The sequence below is a fragment of the Ictalurus furcatus genome, chromosome 6 (genome assembly GCF_023375685.1).
Source record: "Ictalurus furcatus strain D&B chromosome 6, Billie_1.0, whole genome shotgun sequence".
NCBI classification, from domain to species: Eukaryota; Metazoa; Chordata; class Actinopteri; order Siluriformes; family Ictaluridae; genus Ictalurus; species Ictalurus furcatus.
In genome coordinates this window covers 17,603,363-17,630,237 of record NC_071260.1, presented here as the reverse complement: position 1 = coordinate 17,630,237, position 26,875 = coordinate 17,603,363, and the positions used below count along the sequence as shown (strand labels likewise).

The 26,875-nt window shown below is 41.3% G+C and overlaps 1 protein-coding gene across 9 annotated transcripts in view; it reads left to right on the top strand.

Moving 5' to 3' along the window:
- The window catches only part of caska (calcium/calmodulin-dependent serine protein kinase a), a 167,024-nt gene that overhangs the window by 17,168 nt on the left and 122,981 nt on the right, over window positions 1-26,875 (top strand). For 4 of the 9 annotated variants that reach the window (XM_053626793.1, XM_053626797.1, XM_053626792.1 and 1 more), the window contains exon 1: window positions 7,407-8,533. The exons of the other annotated variants lie outside the window; for them this stretch is intronic. In XM_053626793.1, the coding sequence (XP_053482768.1) occupies window positions 8,433-8,533 (101 nt within the window). In that variant the 5' untranslated portion in view covers window positions 7,407-8,432. Of the gene's footprint in view, window positions 1-7,406; window positions 8,534-26,875 lie in introns of those variants that run through there. 9 annotated transcript variants of the gene reach the window in all.

The following is a 26,875-nucleotide window of genomic DNA, read 5'->3' as shown; positions in this document are numbered from 1 at the left end:
TGTATATGTATACACACACACACACACAGTGAGGGAAAAAAGTATTTGATCCCCTGCTGATTTTGTACGTTTGCCCACTGACAAAGAAATGATCAGTCTATAATTTTAATGGTAGATTTATTTGAACAGTGAGAGACAGAATAACAACAAGAAAATCCAGAAAAACGCATGTCAAAAATGTTATAAATTGATTTGCATTTTAATGAGGGAAATAAGTATTTGACTCCCTCTCAATCAGAAAGATTTCTGGCTCCCAGGTGTCTTTTATACAGGTAACGAGCTGAGATTAGGAGCACACTCTTAAAGGGAGTGCTCCTAAACTCAGCTTGTTACCTGTATAAAAGACACCTGTCCACAGGAGCAATCAATCAATCAGATTCCAAACTCTCCACCATGGCCAAGACCAAAGAGCTCTCCAAGGATGTCAGGGACAAGATTGTAGACCTACACAAGTCTGGAATGGGCTACAAGACCATTGCCAAGCAGCTTGGTGAGAAGGTGACAACAGTTGGTGCGATTATTCGCAAATGGAAGAAACACTAAAGAACTGTCAATCTCCCTCGGCCTGGGGCTCCATGCAAGATCACACCTCGTGGAGTTGCAACGATCATGAGAACAGTGAGGAATCAGCCCAGAACTACACGGGAGGATCTTGTCAATGATCTCAAGGCAGCTGGGACCATAGTCACCAAGAAAACAATTGGTAACGCACTACGCCGTGAAGGACTGAAATCCTGCAGCGCCGCAAGGTCCCCCTGCTCAAGAAAGCACATATACATGCCCGTCTGAAGTTTGCCAATGAACATCTGAATGATTCAGAGGACAACTGGGTGAAAGTGTTCTGGTCAGATGAGACCAAAATGGAGCTCTTTGGCATCAACTCAACTTGCCGTGTTTGGAGGAGGAGGAATGCTGCCTATGACCCCAAGAACACCATTTGTTTGTCAAAAACAGAAAATAACTCAATAGACACACACACCAGAATATATATATTATTAATTTAGGACTGTAGTTTAATTTGATGCTTTTTGTGCATCAATAAAAAAAATGCATAAATACTTATATACAACATAAACTAAAATAAATGAATAAAATAAATTTTATATATATATATATATATATGTATATATAAATAAAAAATATTTTTTATGGATGCACAAAAAGCACCGAATTAAACTACAGTCCTAAATTAATAATAAAAACGTCCTCTCACTGCACCTTGTGGTTTCTGTTACTCGCTGCCTTTAGGAATATTATTTTACTTGTTTACTTTTGGTCATAATGTTTTAATGAGACATTACAGATCTTACTCGCGCTGCACTCTGTATCAGCTCGTCTACACTGTGCGTGATCAGCAACGCGGCTTCGTTACTAACACACCACTTCCGTTATAATAAACGACAGAATTTACACTGCAAGCTCAAAAATACAACATATAATGACAATAAACTTAAATTAAACCTTTTAAGCAGCTTGCACCAGTTTCTCCTGCCCCTTACACACAGTGGAGCATTTTGGATATAAACATAACTTTGTGCTCGTGCAGCACTGTTTGATCTCCGCGGTGTTTTATTATAAAATGCTTTCTTCCTTAGAGGACTTTCTTCCTCAGTCACGTGACAATTTCGCCTCCGTCTGATGGTGACTGAGGTCATGTTGGGAATAAAAGATAACGCTGACAGAAAGTAAACCGAAGAAAGCCATTGTCTGTGACTCGGGTGTCTGCTAATGCTAGCGTGCGTATGACATCATGTGCCGTCAACTAGAAAGTGGCTTATACTTCCGGTTAGTAAAAACCCGCTAGTGATATAATTTGAGATGATATTACCTTTCTAAAATGCACACACTAGACGGTAGTGCAGAGTGCATAGTTGAAGTGTATATTACTTCATCTGGACACAACTTTAGTATTTACTCTCCGAAGCGTGTTTTCAGAACAGAAGTAACGTAATGAGTAAATCTCCCCCGTGCTGCGCGCAGACCAACTAATTGATAATGAGATTCGTTGACAACGATTTTCATAATCGATTATTATTGATTTTATTGATTAGTTGTTGCAGCACTCTCTCTCTCTCTCTCTTTATATATATATATATATATATATATATATATATATATATATATATATATATATAAAACCAAAGCATCTTTGATGAATTAATTCTGAAAACTCTCTTGGGCTGTGTAGACGGGGGAGTTTGGACGCCGTATTTCTATTCTGCATGCATAAAGAAATGGAGAAGAGAGAGTGATAGCTCAGCTCAGATTTGGTCTGGTAACTTCTCAATATCAACATCAATATAAATCAGACTCTCTCTTTGTAGCGTCATGTGAATTTATGGCGAGCAGATTCTCATCTTATGGCCGCCTGTAGTTCTGTGCATTCATTTTCGCATGTGTGAAACGCGCAGTGTCATACAGCTTATACGGCAGCTAGCGATATGACAGGATATCATATCATGATGGTCACAAAGGCATTTTTATGATACACAATATGCATCACGACATACTGCCAGCAACACAGTAGTGTTGCGTTTAAAAATGTAAAAAAAACCCCAACTGTTTGGTGTTTTAAATATCTCAGAAAAAGCATATTGTGATAATTTATCATGATTTTCATATATCGTCATATCACCCAGCCTCAGCCTACGTATGATTTAGATCAGGGGTGTCCAATCTTATCCGGAAAGGGCCGGTGTGGGTGCAGGTTTGCATTCCAATCAAGCAGGAGCCACACCTGATTCCACCTTTTTTTTAATCAGTTGAGCTTGGCTTTGAATAATCTCTGGTGTGGCTTCTGCTTAGTTCGAATGAAAACCTGCACCCACACCGGTCCTTTCCGCATAAGAGAGGACACCCCAGATTTAGAGGAAACATCATGTGTAAGTATTGCACATTTCTACAGGCTCGTAACCTTCGTCCTCCCCTGTTCTTCACTCCGTGTGAGCCTGTAGCAATGCGCTGGGGTTTGGTAAGTGGCACTGATGGAGTTCTCCGATGAGAACTAGTCCTGCTGGGCTGTAGTTTTTAGGGCGGCTGCAACTCCAGGCTCTGCTGACCTTCTACTCCTCTCTCCATTGTGCAGCCATGCACTTTGTTCCAGAGCTGTGTGCTGAAATTGACTCAGCAGGCATCATTTCACCCACATAGTGTTGGACTGAAACAGTGATGCGTGTTGTACTGCAGTTCACCTCCATTTAGGGTGAGAGCATGAGCAAGTACTGCAACACACACACACACACACACACACACACTGCTGTCACTAAGCACTGCTTTCGAGGTAGGTTTTGTCATCAGTTCAGTATTGTTAAGGGTCCCTCCTACTTGCAACCTCGTTCCAGTGTTCATATCTGCTCACTCCCACGCCACAGTCTCACACACTTCATTACAACGATCCAGGCTTCACTGAATGCACCTCCCTTGTAACTAGGGGAATGAAGGGGGTTATTATGGATCAACTCGTGCTTTGTTAAAGCAATATGATGCAGCATTGTTACTGTCCACTGCATCTCCATTAATCTGATGCTTGTAAGTGGCAATAATAAGCGTTTAAGGAGTGTTCAACGCTGCACTCCAAGCATATTGCTGTAGTAATAGTATGCCGAAACTGTAATGACCGAATATTTAGAATAGGAGTAAGCTGTTTGAGAGGTGGTCCAAGTATTTGCGACTTGGTGGCTCTAATTACCTGCTGCCATCATCATTGTCTCAGCATTACAGTAACTTTATTATGCACACATCAATGTGACTTATGTTCAAAGAAGAAGAAACATAGTGGCATTGCAGTTTGTCAAAAAATAGTGCTGTCTGGTTTGCAAAAAAATATATTCATCATAATTTGTGGTCATATGGCGTTACACGCCATTAGTGAACTCGTGAACTAATGTTACATCCAGCACAGAGCAGAAAATGAAAGATTTATTAATAGGGATGGATATTTCAGAAATTATTAAGTTTTCTTTTAATGCATAATTTAAGCAATATTTATATAGGTGAACTGCTGCCCACATGAATAAACAAAATTACCAAAAAAGAAAGAAAACGCTGTATGTGTGAGGGCAAGAAGCCTCACTTTTTTTTTTTCTTTCTTTCTTTCTTTTTTTTTGGTTTTGCAACAGTGGATGATTTACACATTTACCATTAGACAGGGCTGAAATAGTGCATGGTGATGTGTTTGCAGAGACGCCATGGCTGTGAAACACTGACAAGGGTGGTCCTTATAATCCTTATCCTTAAATCAGTCCCTCCAGGATTTCACAATTTTGCAATCACAGAAACTATCGCAAAATCAAACTCTGCAATATTCAGAGGAACTTGCGATTTTTAAAAAATCACAGCAGATTTGGGCCGAGACGTGTCATGTGACATCACAACACGCATTCAGCCAAAGCCCTCTTTGATTCAAATGCGTCGAACATGAGCACAGCTAAAAGGTCTCATTTACCAACAAACATTACTGCGAAAGACAATTTCGTGCAATTGCAGTTTCGCCAGTCCGCCAAGTAGTTTTCCACAAAAAAAGCTTCGCAAGGCGCATTGCAAAATTTTTAAAAAGCCGCAAAATCGAGCATTTATGGCTGCAGCAATCACAAAAAAAATTCGAAATCCTGTACGGACAATTAAATTGTGATGCACTTTTGCAAAACAGCCAAAATATTCTGTTCACCAGCTTTCAGACTTGGAGCTAATACACATCGATCATGTGTCAGTGACAAAGAGCAAACTGTTCATGACGTGATTACTATTTAATAATACTGTGAAACTTATTGTTTGAATGTCTGACTCTTGAAAATTTAATATTCAGAAATATGGGCTCATCTCCACTAAATTAACAGAGTTTGGAGTACAGAAAATTCACCAAACCCTCAGCCTAGCCTTAGTAATCTTCTGAAACAGGTTTCCCTCAAGAATTTCCCTGTATTTAGCGTCATCCATCATTCCTTCAATTCTGACTAGTTTCCCCAGTCCCTGCCGATGAAAAGCATCCCCACAGCATCATGATGCCACCACCATGCTTTACTTCACCATGTTCTCGGGGTGTTGGGTTTGCGCCAGACATAGCGTTTTCCTTGATGGCCAAAAAAGCTCAATTTTGGTCTCCTCAGACCAGAATACCTTCCATATGTTTGGGGAGTCTCCCACATGCCTTTTGGCGAACAGCAATTGTGTTTGCTCATTTTTTCCTTTAAGCAATGGCTTTTTCTGGCCACACTTCCGTAAAGCCCAGCTCCGTGGAGTGTACGGCTTAAAGTGGTCTTATGGACAAATACTCCAATCTCCGCTGTGGAGCTTTGCAGCTCCTTCAGGGTTATCTTTGGTCTATTTGTTGCCTCTTTGTTGCCTTCCTTGCCTCGTCCGTGAGGTTTGGTGGGTGGCCCTGTCTTGGCGGGTTTGTTATGGTGCCATATTCTTTCCATTTTTTAATAATGGATTTAATGGTGCTCCGTGGGATGTTCAAACTTTCGGATTTTTTTTTATAACCCAACCCTCATTTGTACTTCTCTACAACTTTGTCCCTGACCTGTTTGGAGAGCTCCTTGGTCTTCATGTTGCCACTTGCTTGGTGGTGCCCCGTGCTCAGTGGTGTTGCAGACTCTGGGACCTTTCAGAACAGGTGTGTATATATATTTACTGAGATCATGTGACACTTAGATTGCACACAGGTGGACTTTATTGAACTATTTATGTGACTTCTGAAGGTAATTGGTTGCACCAGATCTTATTTAGGGGCATCATAGCAGAGGGGGTGAATACATATGCGTGCACCACTTTTCTTTTTTTTTTTTCTTTTTTTTAAAGAAAAATGCCAAGGGGGTGAATACTTTTGCAAGGTACTGTACCTACTCTGATAGTGTCAGTGACTCCTTAACACTGTGATAGTAGCCATATCTTTCTGCCTAACGATGGACCGTAATGATGTATCCATCTGGAAGTGCGTCACACTCCCCCTGAGCTCAGCCTCCATCTCCTCTATCTACATGTGGAAGCACTCCAGGCAAATTGATCCTGTAATTCACCAAAGCAGTCCAGCTGCCCCTTGTTAAAATTTTTTCACCGTCTTTTCAAATGGAGGCCATCAGCAGGAAAATATGCACTCATCCTGTAGATATAAAAGGACTTTCAGAATGGCTTTTTCACTAGTCTTCATGGTCTCGGTATGTGAAATGGTGATTTAGAATAATGCTTTTGGAGCCTGAAGTAATTAAAGGTGATGATCTGCGAGTCTTTTCCTGGTTTAACTGTGAACATATCTCTGCTGTCTGTGATAATAGAGGTCTACTTAATTTCAGCCTTTTATCTTTAGAATTTTGGACATTAATCATAAGTCACATGGTACATGCACAGTATATATTTAGAGTGACATGCTTGTACGGTAATAAAGAAGACATTTGACTGTTTTTGTCCCAGTTTAAAACAATGACCCACGCTAAGAAATGCATCCACTTATGGTATGTTTATTTCTGTTTAATCTGGACCTTAATGAAGCATGGTCACCGCATAAAGGCTGAGAGCATGCCAGTGTTTATTCAGGTGGGACGGGGAATGTGCTTATGCTCGACTTGCAATGTGCAAAAAAACATGTACGCCTCCAAGTGTGTCTTTTATTAACCATAAGCTAACCAGCTAACTGTGGTGAGTGATGTATATTTTCCTTAAAGACTGCACTTCCCCAAACCAGTTTATACTCACGGTGGATCGTCTCCCCCTTATACTGTAGATTTGTACCTCATGGGGGGTGGGGGTGGGAGTACCTGCTAGTTTTCTATATACCTGTATTCTGTAATGATTTATATTCACACTATCTGATGTCACCCAAAAGAGGATGAGTTCCCTTTTGAGTCTGATTCCTTTCAAGGTTTCTTTCTCATGTATTCTCAGGAAGTTTTTCATTGCCACAGCTGAGTCTGAATTTTTCATTAGGGATGTAAATTTAAAACTGTCAATAAGGCCAAATGTGTGTGGATACCTGACCATCACACCCAAACCATAAAGGGTCTTCCCCAAACCACAAAGTTGGAAGAATACAATTGTATAGGATGTCTTTGTACTGTCAATTTCCCTTCATTGGACCTAACATGCCAGATGACAATGCGCGTTTACACAAAGTGAGGTCTATAAAGACATGGTTTCCAAGGTTGGAGTCAAAGAACTTGAGTGTCATGCTCAGAGCCCTGACCTCAACCCCACTGAGCACCTTTGGGATGAATTAGACCACCAACTGCACCCCAGGCCTCATCGCCTGACATCAGTGCCTGACCTAACTAATGCCCGTGTGGTTGAATGGACAAATTCTCACAGCCACGCACCAACATCTAGTAATAGCAAACAGGGAATAAACCTGGGGTGGGATTTTCAAAAAGCATACGTTGGTATGATGATCAGGTATCCACAATCTTCTGGCTTACACATACACTTTTATAGTGTGTTTCTATTGTTAAAGAATTTTACCTTTACAATGATCATATTTTAATCATTGTTGTATCACATTTCTCCAAACCGGCAGAACACACATTGGAAACATCATAATCAGGATCCTTACTGTACAGACCAAAAGCTTGTATGAGTGTCCATTTGCCAGTGGTCTTCTGTGTGGTCAGTACTACACAATACAATAATGAACAGCAAACCATATAGTGTGTCACCGGTAATGCTCAAGTTTGTTCATTGCTGCTGTGCATTTCACACAACAGAAGGAATGGAGCAAAGGCGCTAAAGTTTGAAAGCATGGACTCCTTGTAGCGGTGCTCAGTGTCTGGTCTCCATATGTTCCCTGCAGTGGTGTGGGGAAAGACACTTGTTCAGCTGCAGACCAGGTGGTACTCTGTTCTATCCTTCTTCAGGGTTAAACCATAGCACGGGTCGATAACATATCATAATACTAACGCAAGAGCAAGTGTGATGAGTCAAGTTCATTATTTTGTGTAGGTTTAATAATATATATATATCCACTATTTAGAATAATTTAGATTGCTTTATGCAGATGAGCCATAACAAATTCATAACAACTCAGAAGGCCAGCTGTTTTTGCAAAATGTCAAGTTCTCGCCAAGTATAAGTGAAATGTTCTCACTGTACAAAGCAGCAGCTTTGAAGACTTCACACTCTCGTTCTGCATATTCGGCCTTGCTGATTTGCAAGCGCAGCTCTTGTGGAAATGCTTCCAACTGCTGTTTTGCATGCATTTATTTCTCAGGGTTGTCTCCGAGTGCACCAGTGTGGGTCTCTCTACCTGTTCACAAAAGCAAAGCTCCATAATCCCTCTTAAATATTTGCTCTCTCCTCTTGTAACGCAGATTGAGCTGCAGTGTGTTTACATGTGGGATTGAGGGGCTAGCAAAAGCCAGCGTGTTCGTCACTTTCACAGCTGACAGTGACTGCATGATTGGGATAGTTCTGTCCTGCTTGGAGCTTTAGATCGAGGCATATGAACCATGGTGTTTAGAGGACTTAGTCCAGAACCACACAGAGCTAGATTCTGGCTGAGGAACAGACACGGTCCAGCACATTTGGAGTCTTGTAACAGAAATAGAAGGTAGGCGAGATCTCTGTATTTTTTTCCTTGAAAAGGTCCACTTTTATTTTGAACATTTATGTTTTTACTAGTGAAAGAGCTCCGTCTGTGTATGTTTATGGATGTCGGAGGAACCTCACATCTGGATTTCGGTTCAACCTGAAGTAAATATAAATTGATTCCTGATGCATCTTGATTTTTCATCTCTGTAGCCTATATCAGGAGTTTTTCTAGTATTTTTTAGTACTTGTTGCTTTGAAAACACATTTATCATTTTCATCATTTTTTTTTTGTTTCTGTGAGAACAAATTTAGAAATTTCATACCATTTCTGTGTTCACTGGCAAAACAAGACGCACACATAAATTAGTTGCCTAATGCAAGTTTATCAAAATGTGCTTTCTAAGATCTTTGGCTAAATGAGCCTTTTGTAAAATGGTTTAAATAAATTCCTGTCTTTTATTTAGTCATATATCCATTTAATAATTACTGTTTAAAAATGCGTGGGCAAGGTGCTTTAGAGGGATGCACGTTTGCCACGCACCTCCGGGGTTGGGGTTTCGAATCCCACCTCTGCCTGTGTGCTTCGAGAGTTTCCTCTGGGTAATCCGGTTTCCTCCTCTAGTCCAAAGACATGTGATGTAAGCTGCTCATTTCCAAATTTCACGTAGTGTGTGAATGTGTGTGATTGTGCCCTGCGATGGACTGGCTTACCCGTCCGTTGGCATCCAGATCTGGCCCTGGGATAGGCTCCAGTTTCCCCCACGACCCTGTGTAGGATAAGCGTTATGGGAAATGGATGGATGGATGGATGATAAAAGTATGTGCACTAAAAGTGATATTAGGCAACATGTAATCCGTTCATAACGGGCATTATCTGAAACTCTCCACCGGTTTGTGTCCAACTTCCATACTAGACGGATGTTATGCTAACACTATCATCCATGATATGTTAGTGGGACGACTGACTATAAATGAACAAGTACTTTTAGTGATGGTAGTAATGGAATATGGAGAACGGAGAAACTGTATATCCATCTTGTTTACTGATTCATTGTTTTTCTATTATAAAGCCACATCTATTTGTTTAGCCAAATTTAGCCAACTGGAAAAAAACCCCTGAGAGAACTGTTTTGCATGAGAGTGTATCTTGGACTGTATGATGCTCTCTCTGCTTGGCCAGACTCCAGCTTATGAATTTTATTTTTGCCTGTGTCTAATACTGTTCCAAATGATGACAGGTCGGTTTAAATGTGCTCAGATTAATGTTTCATATGCAGTAACTTCAGTAACATGCTGATAACAGGCCTTGTCAGCACTTTTCACAGGTCTTCTATGAGATCAGAACACACTGCAGCTGTATTGTGCTGAAAGGTTCCTGCTGTCTTCCCCGTCACTGCTTCATAGGGATGGGCGATATCTTATCGTTTGTGATATACCGGTAGAAATTCTCCCCACAATGAGAATTAGTCTTCCCGCGGTAATAACGATAAAGCCTAGTCGATGACTTATTTCTCAGTGCGACGGTCTGCGACCCATTCTCAGTTCACGTGCAGAGCGAAAACAAGTACGGAGGATGGCAGAAGTGAAGCTGAGGAGGAGTTTCTCACTAAACGAGGAGCTACCTCTACAATCTGGAACTGGTTTGGTTACAGAAAATCAGTTTTACTTTTAGATCACTGTTTGTGTTTGAGGTTCTCAAGATCACAGCTATCACTTGTAGCCAAAAACAGTGGTGAATGGTACTATATTTATATCGTCACTGATATCGTTCTCGCAACAAATACCAGAAAATACTGTGATATAGTTTTAAGTCCATATCGCCCATCTCTACTGCTTAGTGGACATTGTAATCAGAGCTGATTATTTTTCTCTGCAGTGTTTTTTAATGGTGTTTGAGGCCCAAAATCACTGGGTTTGACTAACTGCATTTGAATTAGCTAAAAGCTCTCATTTACCAACAAACATCGCTGCGAAAAACTATTTTGTGCACTTTGCCAATTCATGTAGTCGATCACAAAACGCTTCAAGTTGCATATCAAATTTTGAAAAAGGCCACCGCAAAATCAAGCGCTTTAATCCTCCCAGGGTAGGGTTGCACCAGCCGTTCGTAAGTTCTTACTTAAACTGGAACTTAAAGTCCAAACTAGAGGCTTAGTAACTATTAGCTAGTTTGCAACTAAATCTGTACTTACTTTGGTTGCACCGCTTCTTCTTAAGGCAGAACGTAGTTAGTAGGTCGTAAGCTGACCGTAAAGTAATGCGTAGTCGCATACAATGGCGCATATGTTTTTCTTAACCCAGTCAGAAGCCTTCAAATGGTAAACAGGAAATAGTCAGAACTGCGTGTAATTTCAAACACTTTCTCGACTAAACACGACAAAGACGTCATCGAACTCAACATTAAACTTTTAATTGAAAAATATCTTAATAGCCCACACATGGAAAAGAAACAGGAAGAAAAAATGAAGTCATGAAGAAATTCTCATTTTAATTGATGGACACAGAGAAAACAAGGCAGTCCTTGAAAGCAAATGAAACTCATCTTTCACAAATCGAAAAAAGGTGAGATTTGGCAGGACATGAGATAAACAAAATAAATGCAAAAGGCTGTGAGCAGAGGGAGATAAAAAAGGAAGAAGTGGAGTGACCTTAAGACACCAGCAATTGAGGATTTTCCTCGCACAAAAGATGTCCCATGAATTTTTGCCTGATTTGTATTTTGTGCGTTTATGCTTGGCATGCATGCGCAGGTGTTCATGTGGCGACACCGGGCAAGTGACACCCTGCGCATCATTCTAAATACTGTAGATTTGTGAATTTGTATGCTGTCTCCTACTAGGTTTTGCATTGATCCAGTGGCAAAATAACGTAAAGCGACGCACACGTGAAGGCTTGGGGAGAGAGCGCCGTTTCGGTCCGTGTCATGTTGAATATCAAACGCCATCAAGTGTGTATACCGCGTTATTCCCTCTCTTTTAAAGCACAAACGAGCATATATGTCAACATCATAAATATCCAAAGGATGATGTCTTGTCTCGTACAACTTTTTGAGGAGCATGCAGTTCTTCATCATCAATTACGAGCACATCGACGTCATCTAATCTGGCTGCCGTCTCATTCCGGCTGTTATTCATGGCCAGAGGCTTCCGTAAATGTTTAACTAGAACGTAGAGTTAGGTTTAAACTAAGTTTAGTGGTGCAACACAAATATATTTAGTAGTGGGTAAGTAACTTAGTGCCCTTTTACGTCACAACTAGGCTAAGTTGTAACTTACGCACAGCTGGTGCAACCGGGCACAGGTGTACATAAGTTATGCAAGTGAGTATGTGTACAAGTGACGCTCACGTAGCAGCTGCGTGCTCAAACATATGTGTGGCGAAAGTGAAGTATCTCGCTCTCTCCTTTGCTGGCTTAAAAACATAACAAAACACCTGCACAAAGTGAGCCAAACTCAAGATATAGAGAATATCAAAGCTACAAGAATCTGGTAACCAGAATCAAAGGGGAAGAGCGAATATCAAGGTGCAAAACAAGCACAGGGTTCATGAACAATCAGATCAGCCAGAGTTAGCAAGGTAATGAGTATTAAGCTAATGGGTAGAATTTACTAAGGGCTCAAAAGCCCCTTTTCCACCGCACGGTATGGCTCGACTCGGCTCGCTTTACTTTTCTGCGCTTGCTTTTCCGCTGCAGTTTAGTGCCGCATCAACACTGGTGCCATCTTCCACTCGCCTTCACGCAGGAATAATGCTGTGTTATCGAAGCCCTATAGTACAAATACACGCTCAGGCCGTATTCCAAACGCCTTTCCTGTTCACTGAACACGGACCCTATTAAGGATGTAAAATAACGGCGTTCTGGACCCTACGTAGTGCTCGATATGACGAAGTTGAATTCAGCCGCGACAGGAGCGACTTCGATAAACGCCAGTTTGGAAATTGTTAACAAGCGAGATGTAAAAATTTAAGACGGAAACCTTTGTTGTAATTTTACCTGTAATGAGATAAGTGATGCATCATTTTCAATTAATAGAATTTTACCATACGCCGAGTATGTATTAAATGACACATTTATTCAGGCATAATACAGAACCCTCGTTAAGGAGAATCCTTACCCCCTCACATTTAGTATCGGCTCGCAAGGAACCTCGACCGAGGTGGTACTAAAAAACTGCAAGGCACCAGGTACTACCCACAGTGAAAAACCCCCAGTAAACGAGTCGAGCCGAGCTGAGTCATATGGCATTATGAGCAGTAATGAGGAACATTTGTGTTCTGTCTGTATAGACATACTGTACAAGTTTATGTGTACGACTTTGAGTGACTTTCAAGACTTACGATTATGATTTTCAGTGGCGAACGTCTTTTTGTCGTAAATATAATTTGTGTACTCTGTTGAGTAGACCTCTGCCTGATCATTTAAATACTAAATGAATATTCATGAAGAGACTGCAGCTTTAACTAGATATTGTTGTTGTCACAAGCAGCATTTCTTCTGAATTAAGTTTAACAGGGTTATGAAAACAGTTGCCTCAGCAACATCTGTCTTTTTTTTGTGCTTTTTTTGCCGGTTAAAATCCTCCAAATGGTCCCAAAATGTGATATTTGTTTCTTGCACAGTTCCCCGAACTGCAGGAGCCATGGAGCTGTTCCTTATTATTCAAGGCCAGATAGGATTGCAGATGCACTACACCAAAGTGCTGTTATGTGTTATGGAATAAACCCGTCGCTTAATTATTGATGATGACAAACCCTCTCCTTCTGTCAGAGATAAAGTGGTGCCGGTGTCTCTTTAGCTTCCGTCTTTCTGCATAAAAGCGAACGGAAACACGGTGCTGGGGGACGAGTACAGGGGGGTGGGGGACTGAGACGCCGTGCAGAAGCTGTTGTTGTAGGACGCCACATTTGTACATACAGATGTTACAGAAGCATTGGCATGCCATTAGCATTGCTAAATATCATGCTATGTACTGTTATGATCTCCCACTGTGCAGTATGTGTATAGCTGTCACTTTCAACAAATTGCAGCTGACATGGTCTCTTAATTGTTCTGCCACACAGTTGAGGTTTAGTGCATGGAGGGTTTAGTGTATGTAATGGCGCGTTTGTGAATTTCTCCTGACGAGGTACGTCATCGGAATCTATATTCCTCACTGGCTCTTTGTACCTCCTTAATGCCATAAATGTTGATTTGCTAGGAAAGTTTGGATCAGAGGAGCATTTTAATACTGTGTATATGCGAGTTTTAATAACCATGCTGGCATCTTTGTGTGTGTGTGTGTGAATGTTGAGTGCGATAAATAAGTAAGGATGGTTCCTTTGTTGGAGACTAGAGCCAGGTGAGGTGTGTGCATGTGTGTGTGTGTAGGCTGAAGCCCCTCAGTTTCCTGTTCTGCCAACCTCGTCTGCTGCTTGTTTCTGCCTCCTACCCTACACTTGTGTTGGCAGAAAAGCTGATGAGAAATGAAATGGCTGGCGTGTCCAAAGTAGAGTCCTATCTCCAGGCCTGCCATGTTCAGTTTCATTTGTATCGCACTTTTAACAATGGTCACAAAGCAGCTTTACAGAATTCTGGATGTAGATTCCGATCCCTGTTCCAGAGGCGACATGCTGCCTGAGAAGGCATGAGAAAGAAACCTTGATAGGAACCAGACTCAAAAAGAACCTTGTCCTCTTCTGTGTGACACCGGATAGTGCGGATATAAATCTTTACTCTTCTACAACTGTATACTATAAAGACAAATAGTAGACACAGTCTTAGAGTGATGTGTTTGAAGTATGTTGGAGTCCTCGAATAGGAACAGGGAAGTCTTTATGATTAGAGCAGTAGTCTTTATAGATCAACAGGATCCATGCAAAACCCTTAAGCGGCCTTGCATAGTTTTTTTTGTTTTTCTTTCTTTCTTGTTTTCTCATGATCTCTACTTAATTTTCCTGTGCACCCCACCATAACAGCTTTTATTGTTCTGGAGGCAGCAGTCTTAGCGCAGTCCTGCAGCATCATGGATGAACAGATTCATTTTAACTTTGCTCAGGGACTCATTCAAGCTGAAATAGCTCCATGCCGGCCAGAGATTGATGACTGACTGCCACCTTAGTGTCCGACACTTGAGAAGGGGACACGCCTCTCTCTTAACGTGTAGGTAAGGTCAATCTCTACAGCGGGTGATTATTAGGTTTTATGATGATGTTGAAGATGCCAGCGTGCATGCAGCACCAGTCCCATTCACAAGGCGTGTGATTTTCTTGTGATAAAATTACTGCACTTTTTGTTATGTCAAGATCACGAGTAGACAAGAAAGAGAAAAGAATAATAACGCATGGCAGCTTAGGGCTTCCGTGGATTCTTGTTTGGGAAGGGAACGTCCATGTGGGCCATCCAGAAACCTCCATGTCTGTGATTTCACAGTTTCTAAACACGGTGCGTAACCGCCAGTCTTGTCCTGCTGTTAGAGCACATCAGAGCTAAGCAACACTCCTCAGTGTGTGAGGTGCAGCAATTATTTGCTTAGTGTAGAGCTGTGAATGAGCTTTTTCTGCCCATCTGATTGTCCGTGTAAATTGTGTTTGTCCGGTGCACAGGGAGAGGTTTGTTTACACAAGCTCAACCGAGCGAAATGTATGTTTGGGTTTGTTTTTGCCTCCAAAACCACTGTGTTTTTTGTGTAGTACATTTCGAGTGTCTCTGTTTCACGAATTGTGTTAGATGTTTTGTGGTACTATGTTAGGAGTTTTGCTGGAGATCTCATTCTTTTCAGCAAGTGTGTGTGGCTGTCTTTTTTGTTCATGTGTGCTGTTGCTGTGTGTGTGTGTGTGTGTGTGTGTGTGTGTGTGTGTGTGTGTGTGTGTTTGCAGAGCAGCAGTTTCATGTTTACCTTTCCTCTGTAATGTCCCTGGTTGTGTCTTGTTTGAAAACTATTTTAGTAATCGGTGTAGTTTTTGGGCCGCACAGTGTCGCTGGGTGTAGTGTTGCTGCCTCTCAGCTTCAGGGCTCCTTCCTGAGCTCGGCTTGCTCTCTGTGTGGGGTTTCACATGTTTTCCCCGTTTCCATACAGGGTTTCACTTATTTCCTCCCCAAAATATGCTGGTTACGCTAAATTTCCCCTGATGCCTGATGATTCTCACAGCGTGACCAATCTGTGACACATGGGCTAACGTTGGGATTAAGAGAAAAAAGTAAGCACTTTTTTTCTGGCAAGGTTGAGACCAATACCGTGGTACAACTTTTCATGGATGTCTTCCTGGTTATTTTATGTTTCTCTGATGTTAAACCTGGTTGTGCCACAGTTGTGCCTTCCGGGCATGACGTAAAAAGACCACACATTGGAAGGTGGCATTTCGAATGCTCTGCCACAATGCTTTGATCCTGAACCTGCCCGATTCCTCAAGTCCTTGATCTGTGCCATGCATAATCCTAGATGTGTGCCACTGCCAACATGCGTGAGGCAGGGTTTCCTCGAGTGCATCATCCACTGTAGCTTTAACTGTTCTCTCCATTAGCCAGAGCGGTGCAAGGCAGGCTGCACCAGAGCATTAACAGTAATCCCACAGTTCAGCTGGGCTGCTTATGGGGGATGTGAGCTGGATGGGTGGGATGAAACCGACTGCCTCATTGCTTTGTTTCTCTTTTCACATATTCAGCGCTGGACGAATCACTAACCTGACAAGCAGATTTAGTGTCCTGGCCGGATGGACAAGGAGGCTCAACAACCAGAGACATGAAAATAAATCCTACATTCTACTGATTTGTAAGAAAGAACGTGGCCATTTGCTATTGAGGTTTAATCGTGAAGTGTTTCTCGGTGGCGTGACCACGATGCTGTAACAACAAAGCACTGAATCAATCTGATACTCTTCACATATCATCCTGTCTGATAGTTTGTTACTAGGTGGATTCATTGGCACGCACGGACAATAGATCTTTTTCTGTATCTGGAACACACAAGTACGTGAATACACCAGTGAGGACGGTCACCCCTTAATTCTCCTGCTAGAACAATGGTGTCCCACTGAAACTAAGCAGGGTTGAGCGTGGCCAGTATCTGGATGGGAGACCTCCTGGGGAAAAGTAAGGTTGCTGCTGGAAGTGGTATTAGTGAGGCCAGCAGGGGGCGCTCACCCTGTGGTCTGTGTGTAATGCCCCAGTACGGTCACGGGACACTATACTGTAAAAACGGCACTGTCTTTTGGATGAGACGTTAAACTGAGGTCTTGAATCTCTCTGGTCATAAAAAAAAAAACAAAAAATCCCAGGACACTTCTCGTAAAGATAAGTTTACATGACAACATTTTCAACGAAAAATGGAAAACTTTTTATGCGTTTTGGCTGTTCGTTTCCACGACAGCGGCGTTTCAGGGCCTGACAATGCAAACTTTTGAAAACAAGTTTCAAAGTGCAAATTTTTGAAAAGGATACTGTTATCGTCTCTGTGTAAATGAACAAAAATGCGAATTTGTGAAAACGATGATGTCACGCACACGCGTATTACGTGTTCATTCTATAGGCATGCGTGCGAGTACTTCAAAACAACGCGTGGGATATTCAAAACTACAGTGGCGGACTACAGGACTGTGCTTATGCTGCTCAAGATTGTGAGTTTGACGCTTCTCCAGCAAATGTAGATTTACTGCATCACTGCTACGACCAGCGGAGACGCATTTGTTACATACACCAAATTATTAACCCACATCTATGCCGACGAAGGGTGTTCAAAATGCGCGTTTGGGTAAGCCCTGGGAGGACGAGCAGTTGATGGGAAAACTTTATCAGTGGCGTTGTTGCCGAGCGTGACTGGAAGGAAAACTTCTCTGTGGAAGAATGCTTATGTGCGCAGGTCTGTAGTGTTTCTTTACAAAGTGACATCGCCAGCTACTGGCCTGGCATGCATAATACAATCTTTTTAGTAATTTTGGCAGATCCATGTGAGTGGGGATCTTTTTGACAGTGTTGTCGTCTGTACGCAAAACTTTTCAGTTTCTACTACATCGTTGTTGTGTAAACGTACCCTGGTTTGCACACTTGGGTTCGGGCAGCTGTGAAGGCCGTCACCTGGAGCTGAGTGTCGTCCTGATGCTTTATTGCTGAGGGACAGAGTCACAGCTCGTCTCCTCAAAGCTCTTTCCACACAGCCCATTATTTATGAAGTTAATAACGGATGCTGGAAGAGGCTTCTCGCTCACTTCAGTGACCTCAGAGGAAAAATCACAGCCAAAGGTTTTGTAGGTATTGTCAATGATGTATTCTCTCCAGCTTGTCCAGGAAGCTCTGTTGTTGTTGGGTTGATTTTTATTTGCTGTCTTTGTCTCTGAAGGAAGCTAGTATATTCCTGAACAATCTTTTGAACTTTTCATACTGCTTGTTAAAGGAATTAATTTTCCCTATGCTGATATTTTCAGGGCTCATTTTTATTTCTGTTAGATCTATTGTGTTTATTCATAATTGCGATAATCCTGGATTGTAGAGTCGTAGAAGAGTCATAAACGTCTTGAACCTCTCACTTGATCCAGATTTACAGTCCTTACTCTCATAACTACATACAGTTCCCACTACTTTTCATTGTAGGTGCTTAATACTTCTTTTAGGTAAATAAGTTAATAATAGTAATAAAAAAAACACAGTTGAAGGAGTGAGATCTGCTTTGTTTTTGAGTCTTCACACGTTATTGTCAAATTTTTGTTCAGATTTGTTCCGGTCTTTGCTTTTTCAGCCTTCAGTTGAATCAAATGGGCTGAATATATTTCTGTGTACTAAATTTACATAGCTTACTAAGTGGAAGCAAAACTAGAAAGAGAACTGCACGGTCCAGAGAACATGCTGGATTCTCATTAAACAGCTCTTATTCTCATTTAGTCTGCACGGATTAACTGCTGACATCCTCTGTATACACTGTACTCTCATTTTAATCCTGTTAAAGCTTCGGGACACTGTACACTTTACAGGTTTCTTTACGTGGGTGAAAACAAAAAATTCATATCATATGATGATCTAGAAGTTTCAACAAAACTGATGCGTATCACTGCCCGCCAAATATATTTACAATGCACCGGTGCTAATACCACAAACATAGTTAATGCGATATGGGTGCGTGATACAAATGTGAATTAGTGGGCTAATATGATGTGTATACTCGCAACACACCCAGCCTCTGAAATCTAGTCGCCAACGGCCGCCGTCACTCATGTTGACTGATGTCGCCAGCTCTCATTGAAAATGAATGGCGTCCGGTCGCTTTGTCAATGTGAGTCGCTGTATGTGTAAACGTACCTTTATGGAAAAACGTCCATGCCATGTTTCATTTTGCTTAATATGTAGCATTTCTTTAATTTTCAGTTATTATTGCGTTATAATGAAAATGGAAACCTAAGGCACATCTTGACGCATTGTTAATTTTTCCGTATTGAAAATGTCATATCAAGGCACCACCATATCAAAATTGTATCAAATTTGAATTTTGTGTATGGTTACACCGCTAAGAAGCAGTATAAGCCTGTGAACGTGCTGAGGGAGGAAACACAGGTGTGAGGAATGTGAGCGAGCGAGAGAGAGAGAGAGCAGAGGGAGTTGATCGTTTGAGTTACGTGACTCGCCTTTTCTGTGCAAACACAGCCCTCGAGTTCTTATCACACTCTTTACACCATCAGCATCTTATTGAGAGGAGTGAAACCTTGTTCCCGAGACAAAGGTCAAACCTTCACATTTCCCGGCTGACAGCTTAAAGGGCAAAGCATGCAGACTGCATCCGCTTTCTCCGTTTCAGACAACATAATGTCTTTCATTCTTTAGCACACCCACTCGAGCTAGTGACGACATCATGTAGGAAACAAGGTCACTATTCAGAGATGAGGAGGACTGAAGTGTGAATGGCCCAATAGAAGAACATCATGGTTCTGTAGGTGCCCCAATAGCCGGCAGAAGAAGCTTATGCACGGTATTCGATTCCCACTGACGCTGTCTTTGTCCTTCTGTTCTCCATCCAGATTATTGATTGTGTGAGAATGGATGGATTTAGTGAATTTGGAAGAGGAAACCTGATGATGCAGAATACAATTCAAGCTGATTTTTAAACAAGATCAATGTACACTGCTGTTGGGAGTGTGTGGCATCTTAATCCCACTGTAAGGCCAGGGGCAAGCACCCAAACAGTTTTACACCTCAAATCAAAGTTCAGCATTAATCTGCACATATAGTGATAACGAGGACCATTAACACATATGTAAATAAAGTGGCCACATGACTCCATCAAGCATGTTTAGGTATATAAAAATTTCCACTTGCATTGACCAAATGTAAGTGGAAATTTTTATATAACTAAACATGCTTAATTGATTAATGTGGCTGAAATCAAAGCACTTGTGGTGTAATAATTTGAATGAAATGTGATCTCTTGATCTTTCTCTCTCTCTCTTTTTTTTTTTTTTTTTTTTTTTTTTTTTTTTTTTTTTTTACAAATTTTCTCCCCAGCTTTCGGATTCACATTTTTTGTCATCCCATGCTTAGGACAGAACACCGAATAAAACATCACGGACGTTTTGAGTTGTAATTTCTGGATTGCTTTTCACACAGTCTCTCTTCCAACCTTTTTGAAAATGTTAATCCACACTTAAAATGAACAGCATGTCTTTGAAAGCCCCACTCAGGTGTCGTTGCAATACCCCTAAGGAGTAGTTTTCATGAGAGGAATACTGACAAACGGAAGAATTGGAGCAGGGTAAAAGGGAGAAAAAACAATAGCCAAATTATGGCCATAACTTAGGTGAGAGTGTGGCTAGCGAGAAAGCGTAGTGACCGAAGAAGAAGGAGGCACTGTATAGTTTAAGAGTTAAATGGTTACAAGCTAGAAGCTGAATTCACACAGTGAGTTGGATTTGCAGTAAATCAACGTGTGTTTTCTCATCCATCAGAACTTTTAGTGTGTGTGTAGCGGAGAACTGGTATCACAGCAGCCTGTCCTGTCCAGACCATATCTGCTTTGCCTTTCCTCTCCCTGCCAATTCCCAGAGCAAGGCGAACTGAACTGCACCAGGTTCTGACCTCTTGTCATGTTCCTAGCAAAACAGCTGTAACCCTGAAGACTGAGACAAATCCCACAGAGGAAATGTTTATTACAGTTACTCCAAAACCCAGTTGGAAACACTAAAGAGAACAGCATGTTTTTGTGGTTGGCAGGTCAGGAACAATGGCAGAATCAGTCAGCTGTGTTTGGACCGTCCTCAATAATCATGACGGGCACGTTCATCAAAAGATTACGGCTCACTCAACCAAACTCCAGTCTGATTGCCTTTCCGCTTCATTAGATTTAATAATGAAATTGGGCTAATCGGTTATTTCTGTTTTTTCCCCTTCCCTTTGCCTCAACTGCCTCCTCAAGCATGAAGCTCATTAAACATGCTATTGGCAATATTTAAACATGTATATTTTTTTCTTTACTGTATATGCTAGGCTGGATTCTGTCGTTGTACGCATGTCACACTTTATTTATTTTTTTGTGTGTGCACCATATTCAGGCCTTTGGCTTGTGAGTTTCTTTACTGAACACTTCTTAAGTAGGATGATCCCTGTGACCTGATTGTTCATTGAACCATATGTTGGGAAAGGACTTGTTGAAGTGAAATTAAACAAGGTCGTTATATAAGGAATAGAAATTGAAGGGAGTGCTAACAGATCTCGGCACCCAGAGTGGATTACTTTCCTGTAAACGCACATTCTGAACTGAATGTTCAGTGTGCCAACCCCCAACCCCCCCCTCATGATAAATGATCAGGCAATGCACTTTTCTGAGATCTTTGGTATTGTGATGTATTGTTTGTTTTTAATAATTACAAATGAAATGCTACTGAGTGGATGGTGTTGATTTGACGTCATTTTTAAACAAAGTCTTTTTAGGCATTAAAGAAAAGTATCATCAAAGTCAGTTGAACGCTTTTGTTTATTTCACTACTGTTTTGTGGTCAGCTTGTTTAGCTAAATTATATGTCGTAATACGCAGCATGTTTTGTAGAAATATCCTCAATTATCATGATATAATATTTTTGTCATATCGCCCAGCCTTTACTTGTCATGTTACGAAAGTATTTCGAAAGCTGTCTATCCTAAAAACATTTCCGGTTTCAGAAAACTTAAAAGAACAGTTTTTCTTCCAGCTGTTACAAAGCGCTGACCCTGGAGATTCTTACCAAATATGCTAAATAAACGTCTCACAGAAACATTCACCATAATCAAAATTTTTTTTTAAGTCTGTTTATATGGAGAGTCCATCATACAGGTCCGGTGTAAGTGACTATATTTACTGTAGTGTAGTTTCAACAACATGTTGGAATTAATATAAACTTTACAACCGAATAATCCAGTCAGAATCCAGAGTGCTGTGGTATGAACAGTGTTGGTCTCCTGTGCTGAATGTGGATTTGTGGATGAAGTGTGGCTGCGCTGCTGAGTGTGAAGGAGAGCGTGGCTGTTTTGTGCTTAATGTCAGAGGACAGTGTGTGTGTGTGTGTGTGTGTAAAGGACTAATTGAGTATAAGTAATTATTAGAGGGATTTTTATTCAATAAGGGGGATATTTTATTACCTAAATTGTCTTCTATTCAGTGCTGTCTTCAGTTAAATGTTATTCATGGCTATCATTCATGATTTTTTTATTTTTTCCCCCCCTGTGATCCATTCACAGTGCCTGTATATGAGCCTCTGATTGCCTATGAGTGTTTAACCAGTGTGTATCCTAGCCTGCTTATGAAGCGGACTCTAGTAGCTGCATTCTGCTGGACTGTAACTGGCATTTTACCTACAGCCAAAGCCACTAGAGCCACACCTAAGAGAGGCATGTTTAGGAAAGCGTTTACTTTCTAAAAGCACTGGAAACAACTTGTGAGGGGGGAAAAGTAAGGTCTTCATGAAAACGGCCCATTCAGACCCCCTCTGCTAAGAAGCAAACACTTCCGAGGTTTCTGTTGGCCTTCTCGTCCTCACTGTACACGTACCCACAGACTGGAATTTCAACTTCCACAGCAGCCTGGCCACGGCTCAGCAACTCTCTCTCTCTCTCTCTCTCTCTCTCTCTCTCTCTCTCTACACCAGTGTGCTTTGAAATCCTGACCACCAGGCTATTTTTGCTTCACACCAATAAACGCTGAAATTTCACCTTGACCTTTTGCCAAAATCTCACATTCATGCAGCTGTCAAAACAAAATTATTTGCACTGCATGTTTGTCTTGTGTTTGACTGCAGTTTTTACAAAACAGATGTGTAGACTGCACAGCCAGCAACTTCCTTAGCGATATGGTGTGATGCAAACTTTTCCACGGACTGTAATGTTAAAAAAAAAAAAAAAAAAAAAAAACTGCATTTTTTTTTACAATGATCTCCATATTGCACAGCTGTACAGAGATGTGTTGAGATGAAGCTGCTGTGAGTCTTTTTCACATCTAATAGTCAGACTACTCGATTCCACACAGGATTTTAAATTCAGACAGCAGTCTTCAAGTTCACGTTCAAATGGCTTAATTGTCGTTTCAACCATATACAGCTTGTACAGTACACAGTGAAACGAAACAGTGTTCCTCCAGGACCATGGTGCTACATCAGACAACACAGAGCTACGTGAGACGACACAGAACTACAGACGTACACAGGTCTTCATAAAGTATATGTGTGCAACAGTACAACAAATACTAAACAGGACAATAGGCAAGGTAAAGGACAGTGCAGTGCCGACCAGTACACAGTTCTTTTGTGGAATAAGGTGCAAAGAGATATTCTAGACTACAGCCCTGTTTACACTAGTGTGTTTTCTTTTTAAAACGCATAACTATTGCTACAGTTACGCCTGTCCTCTACACTACTTCGTGAGGCTTTTGGAAACACCGAAGACCCCATTTTTGAACTCCGGGCTCACGTTTCAGTGTAAACAGACAAAACGAAGACTTTTGAAAACAAAGGTGTGGCTTTTCCCAGATTCGCCCCCGGATTGGGTCTTCTGGATCATTGCGTATCCTTCTCTGATTGGTCAAGCCCCTACCGTATGACCATTACGCTACCTCGATTGTATACACAACACGGAGACAGAACCGCAAGCTTTGCTGGCTTTGTTGTCATTCTTGGCAGCCATTGTGCAGTTGAATTCTGTATTTTATAATACTGCAGCTGCATATATGCGCAAGAGGCAAGCTATGATTAGAGCAATCGGCAACAAATCTCATATCAAGCGGCGTAAGGCCTACATGGAACGCCAGTTTGGACTAGCGACCAACTTCCTGTTTACACTTGTATGCGCATGCCCAGTGTGCATGGATAGTCATGTGACATGCATATTCGGTCGTATAGTGTGGATGGAGATCGTTTCGGAAACACAACGGAAACACCAGAGTAAAACGATTTTAAAACGAAAACGCTCTAGTGTAAACAGGGCCTCACACACACAAGCTGAGTTTTTATATCTGAGACTGTTTTTGATTAATGAGGTTTGGGTTAAGTGTGTGTGAGAGAGAGCGAGAGAGAGTGAGTTTGGAGGAAGATTTTCCTTGCTTTTAGCCAAGCACAATCATATATAAAGCATAAAAGAAGCAGAGAGGGCAAGGGGCTTTTATATTTATATGTACAACACATAATTAAGCATAGTTACTTTACTGTTGTAGTAATTGTCATTCCTACTGAAGAGAAACGTGTGTGTGTGTGTGTGAGAGAGAGAGAGAGAGAGAGACACCAGTGGTGTTTTACCATGCTTCCCTTCAGAGCTTTTACTTAATCATGGTTTATGTGTGGGCGGTATGCAGCAGTTTGGCATTTGTCATTCATAGTATTTGTCCAGTGTGAAACATTGAGAGGCAAACAGCAGCAACACTTAATCTTCTGTTTTCGATAAATGGTACGAGCGAGAGCAGAATTTTACTGAAATGTATTTAATGAATTTAAAGCAGTAGTGCTGTTTAATTCCCCCACCGTTGTTTAGCAGTAGTTGTGCCCATGTCTCAGTAATTTGATAGCATTGCTCGCTCAGGTCCTTGAATAAACGTCTCGGCACACATCGATTGGATCTAAAGGGTGTGGCGGGTAAAATGCCAAATGGGTACGAGCGCGTTTTGTTTGCTTACAGGCTTCCTGGAAGTACAGACTCCATGATATTTACTTATGAAGAATTGTCAGCAGCCCACCATCTGGTCATTCATTCAACACCGAGTTCACACCTCTCACCACCGATTCTACATCCCACAACCTTCCATATGCATGCTTATGAATGAGCATGACGCAATGCTGACTCCTAGTAGCTCACGCCGATGATAGAAATTTGGCTTAATACGTTTACGTTTTTAAGCTTTCTTACAAATAGGAAAGTCCTGTTTGAAACCGTAAATAGATTTAAGGATCATATTAGGTGTGAAGGTCTTAAACCCTGCTGTGTCTGTTTGAGTGTTCAACTGATTCTATTACATGATCATTTTTATCCTGACACCTAGGTATTTTCTGAAGGACTAAAACACAGACATTTGTACAACAGATCATGCAAGACATGTTCGCATACTGAAGTGAAAGCTTTTCCTGATTCGTGCGTTCTATAAGATTTTATAGTGTTATTTGGATCGCGCTGGTTGAAGATGTATGCTTAATGTAGTCATTTTCCTTAATGAAAGGTCTAGCATTCGAGGATCATTACATAATCTGACCTGGAGAACACAAATGATCACATAGTCTATTATTGAATACGCTAAGATTTCATCGGGATCATCTCACGTAGTGTGACGAGTAATAATCTGTATTCGTACAGCGTAAAATCAGCTTTACTCAGTCATCCAGCCGTACCTTCTCATTATTCTCTGCACGTAACTTATCAACGGCTAATACAGCATTTGAGTAAACACTCTGTCTGCGCTAAATGATAGAGGTTGATTACACTACTGACTGCGCTGATCAGTGATGCTTTTGGTTTTTATTATTGCACCATTTTGGCCATGAGGTAAGGTGTATAAGACCGAGTCAACTCAACTCTGCTGCTTGTTTTCTGTAAAACTGTTTGAATGTTTAAACTCTTTGAATGTTTTTATTCTATTAAAATAAGCTTAACATGGTGAGCCATTTAGAACCCGTGTAGACTGATAAAAGCTCGGGTCAGACCGTGCCAGAGTGCTTATGCTCACAGTTGACTTGGCTAACACTTGGCATTTCCCAAGCTTCATAAATCACAAGATTGTGAAACTCTTTCAAAAGCCGTTTGTCATTTTATGGAACGCCTTCAGTAGATCTAGAAACTGCATCTGTATGGATCTCGGCATCCAGGTAATAACTGCTGGGAAATTATCGAGCGCCACAGGGAAATTCTTTGACTATTTGCTCATGGTGGCTCGTTTCAGTATGAGCTCCTTTGTGTTTAGAGCTGTCAGTGCAGTTTGCAGACACTTAATGATTTTGAATGCTGTGTCACAGACTTTGTAAATGTATTCCTTTTAATGAGTCAGCTTTATCAAAGGTTACTACCAGTAGAGCTGCGCTAATCTGAAGACTGGGTATTTCGTTTTAGAACAATATGTCTGATATTGAGTACGGATAACAATACTACTCTGAGCCAGGACTTGAAATGAGCATTTTTTTTGTACGATTATAACAAAGCGAAGAATAGATGCTTAAATGAGCTATTCTGAAGAACTGTGGAATGCAAACATCTAAAGTCTACACAAAGTCTGACTGACTGACTGATGATAAATAGTTTTCACAGAAAGGATTACCCAAGAAAAATTCAAAACAGGACAAAAATAACCTGTGGGTGGCATGGTGGTGCAGTAGGTAGCACTGATGCCTCACAGCTCCTGAGCTCAGGTTACTGTCTGCATGGAGTTGCACTTGTTCCCCAAATGACTGCGAGTCCTCTGGTTTCCTCTCACAACTGGCTGGTTTGTGGCTAAATTGCCCCTTGGTGTGAATGCGTGTGTGTGCATGGTCTCATTCAGTGTGTATTCCCATCTCGTGCCCAGGATAAAGTGGTGAATGAATGAATGAATGACGTAGCGGTGAGTATACTCAGGGATGCCTGTGTGTGGGGAAACGATGATATCGATTATCTCACACATACATCATACATTTGTTTCCTTTTAAGCTTGAACTGCTTTAGTAAGTCCTTCACTCACCACTGGTCCATATGAGAGCAAAGCTTGTACTGTGAAAATAGAATCAGATTATGTTACTGCTCCTGTAGTTTACAATAGCGAGAAGTTCAAATGTACGCTATTAGTAAGAGCATTTTATTGCGTCTCACCATGCTCTCTTTCAGTGTGCAGTAAACCATTTCTCCTGCCTCTTCATGTCAGCTTTTACCAGACTCATTCATTTGGCAGCAAACCAGTGTAGCTATCAGTTATTAAATGGTGTTTAATTCATT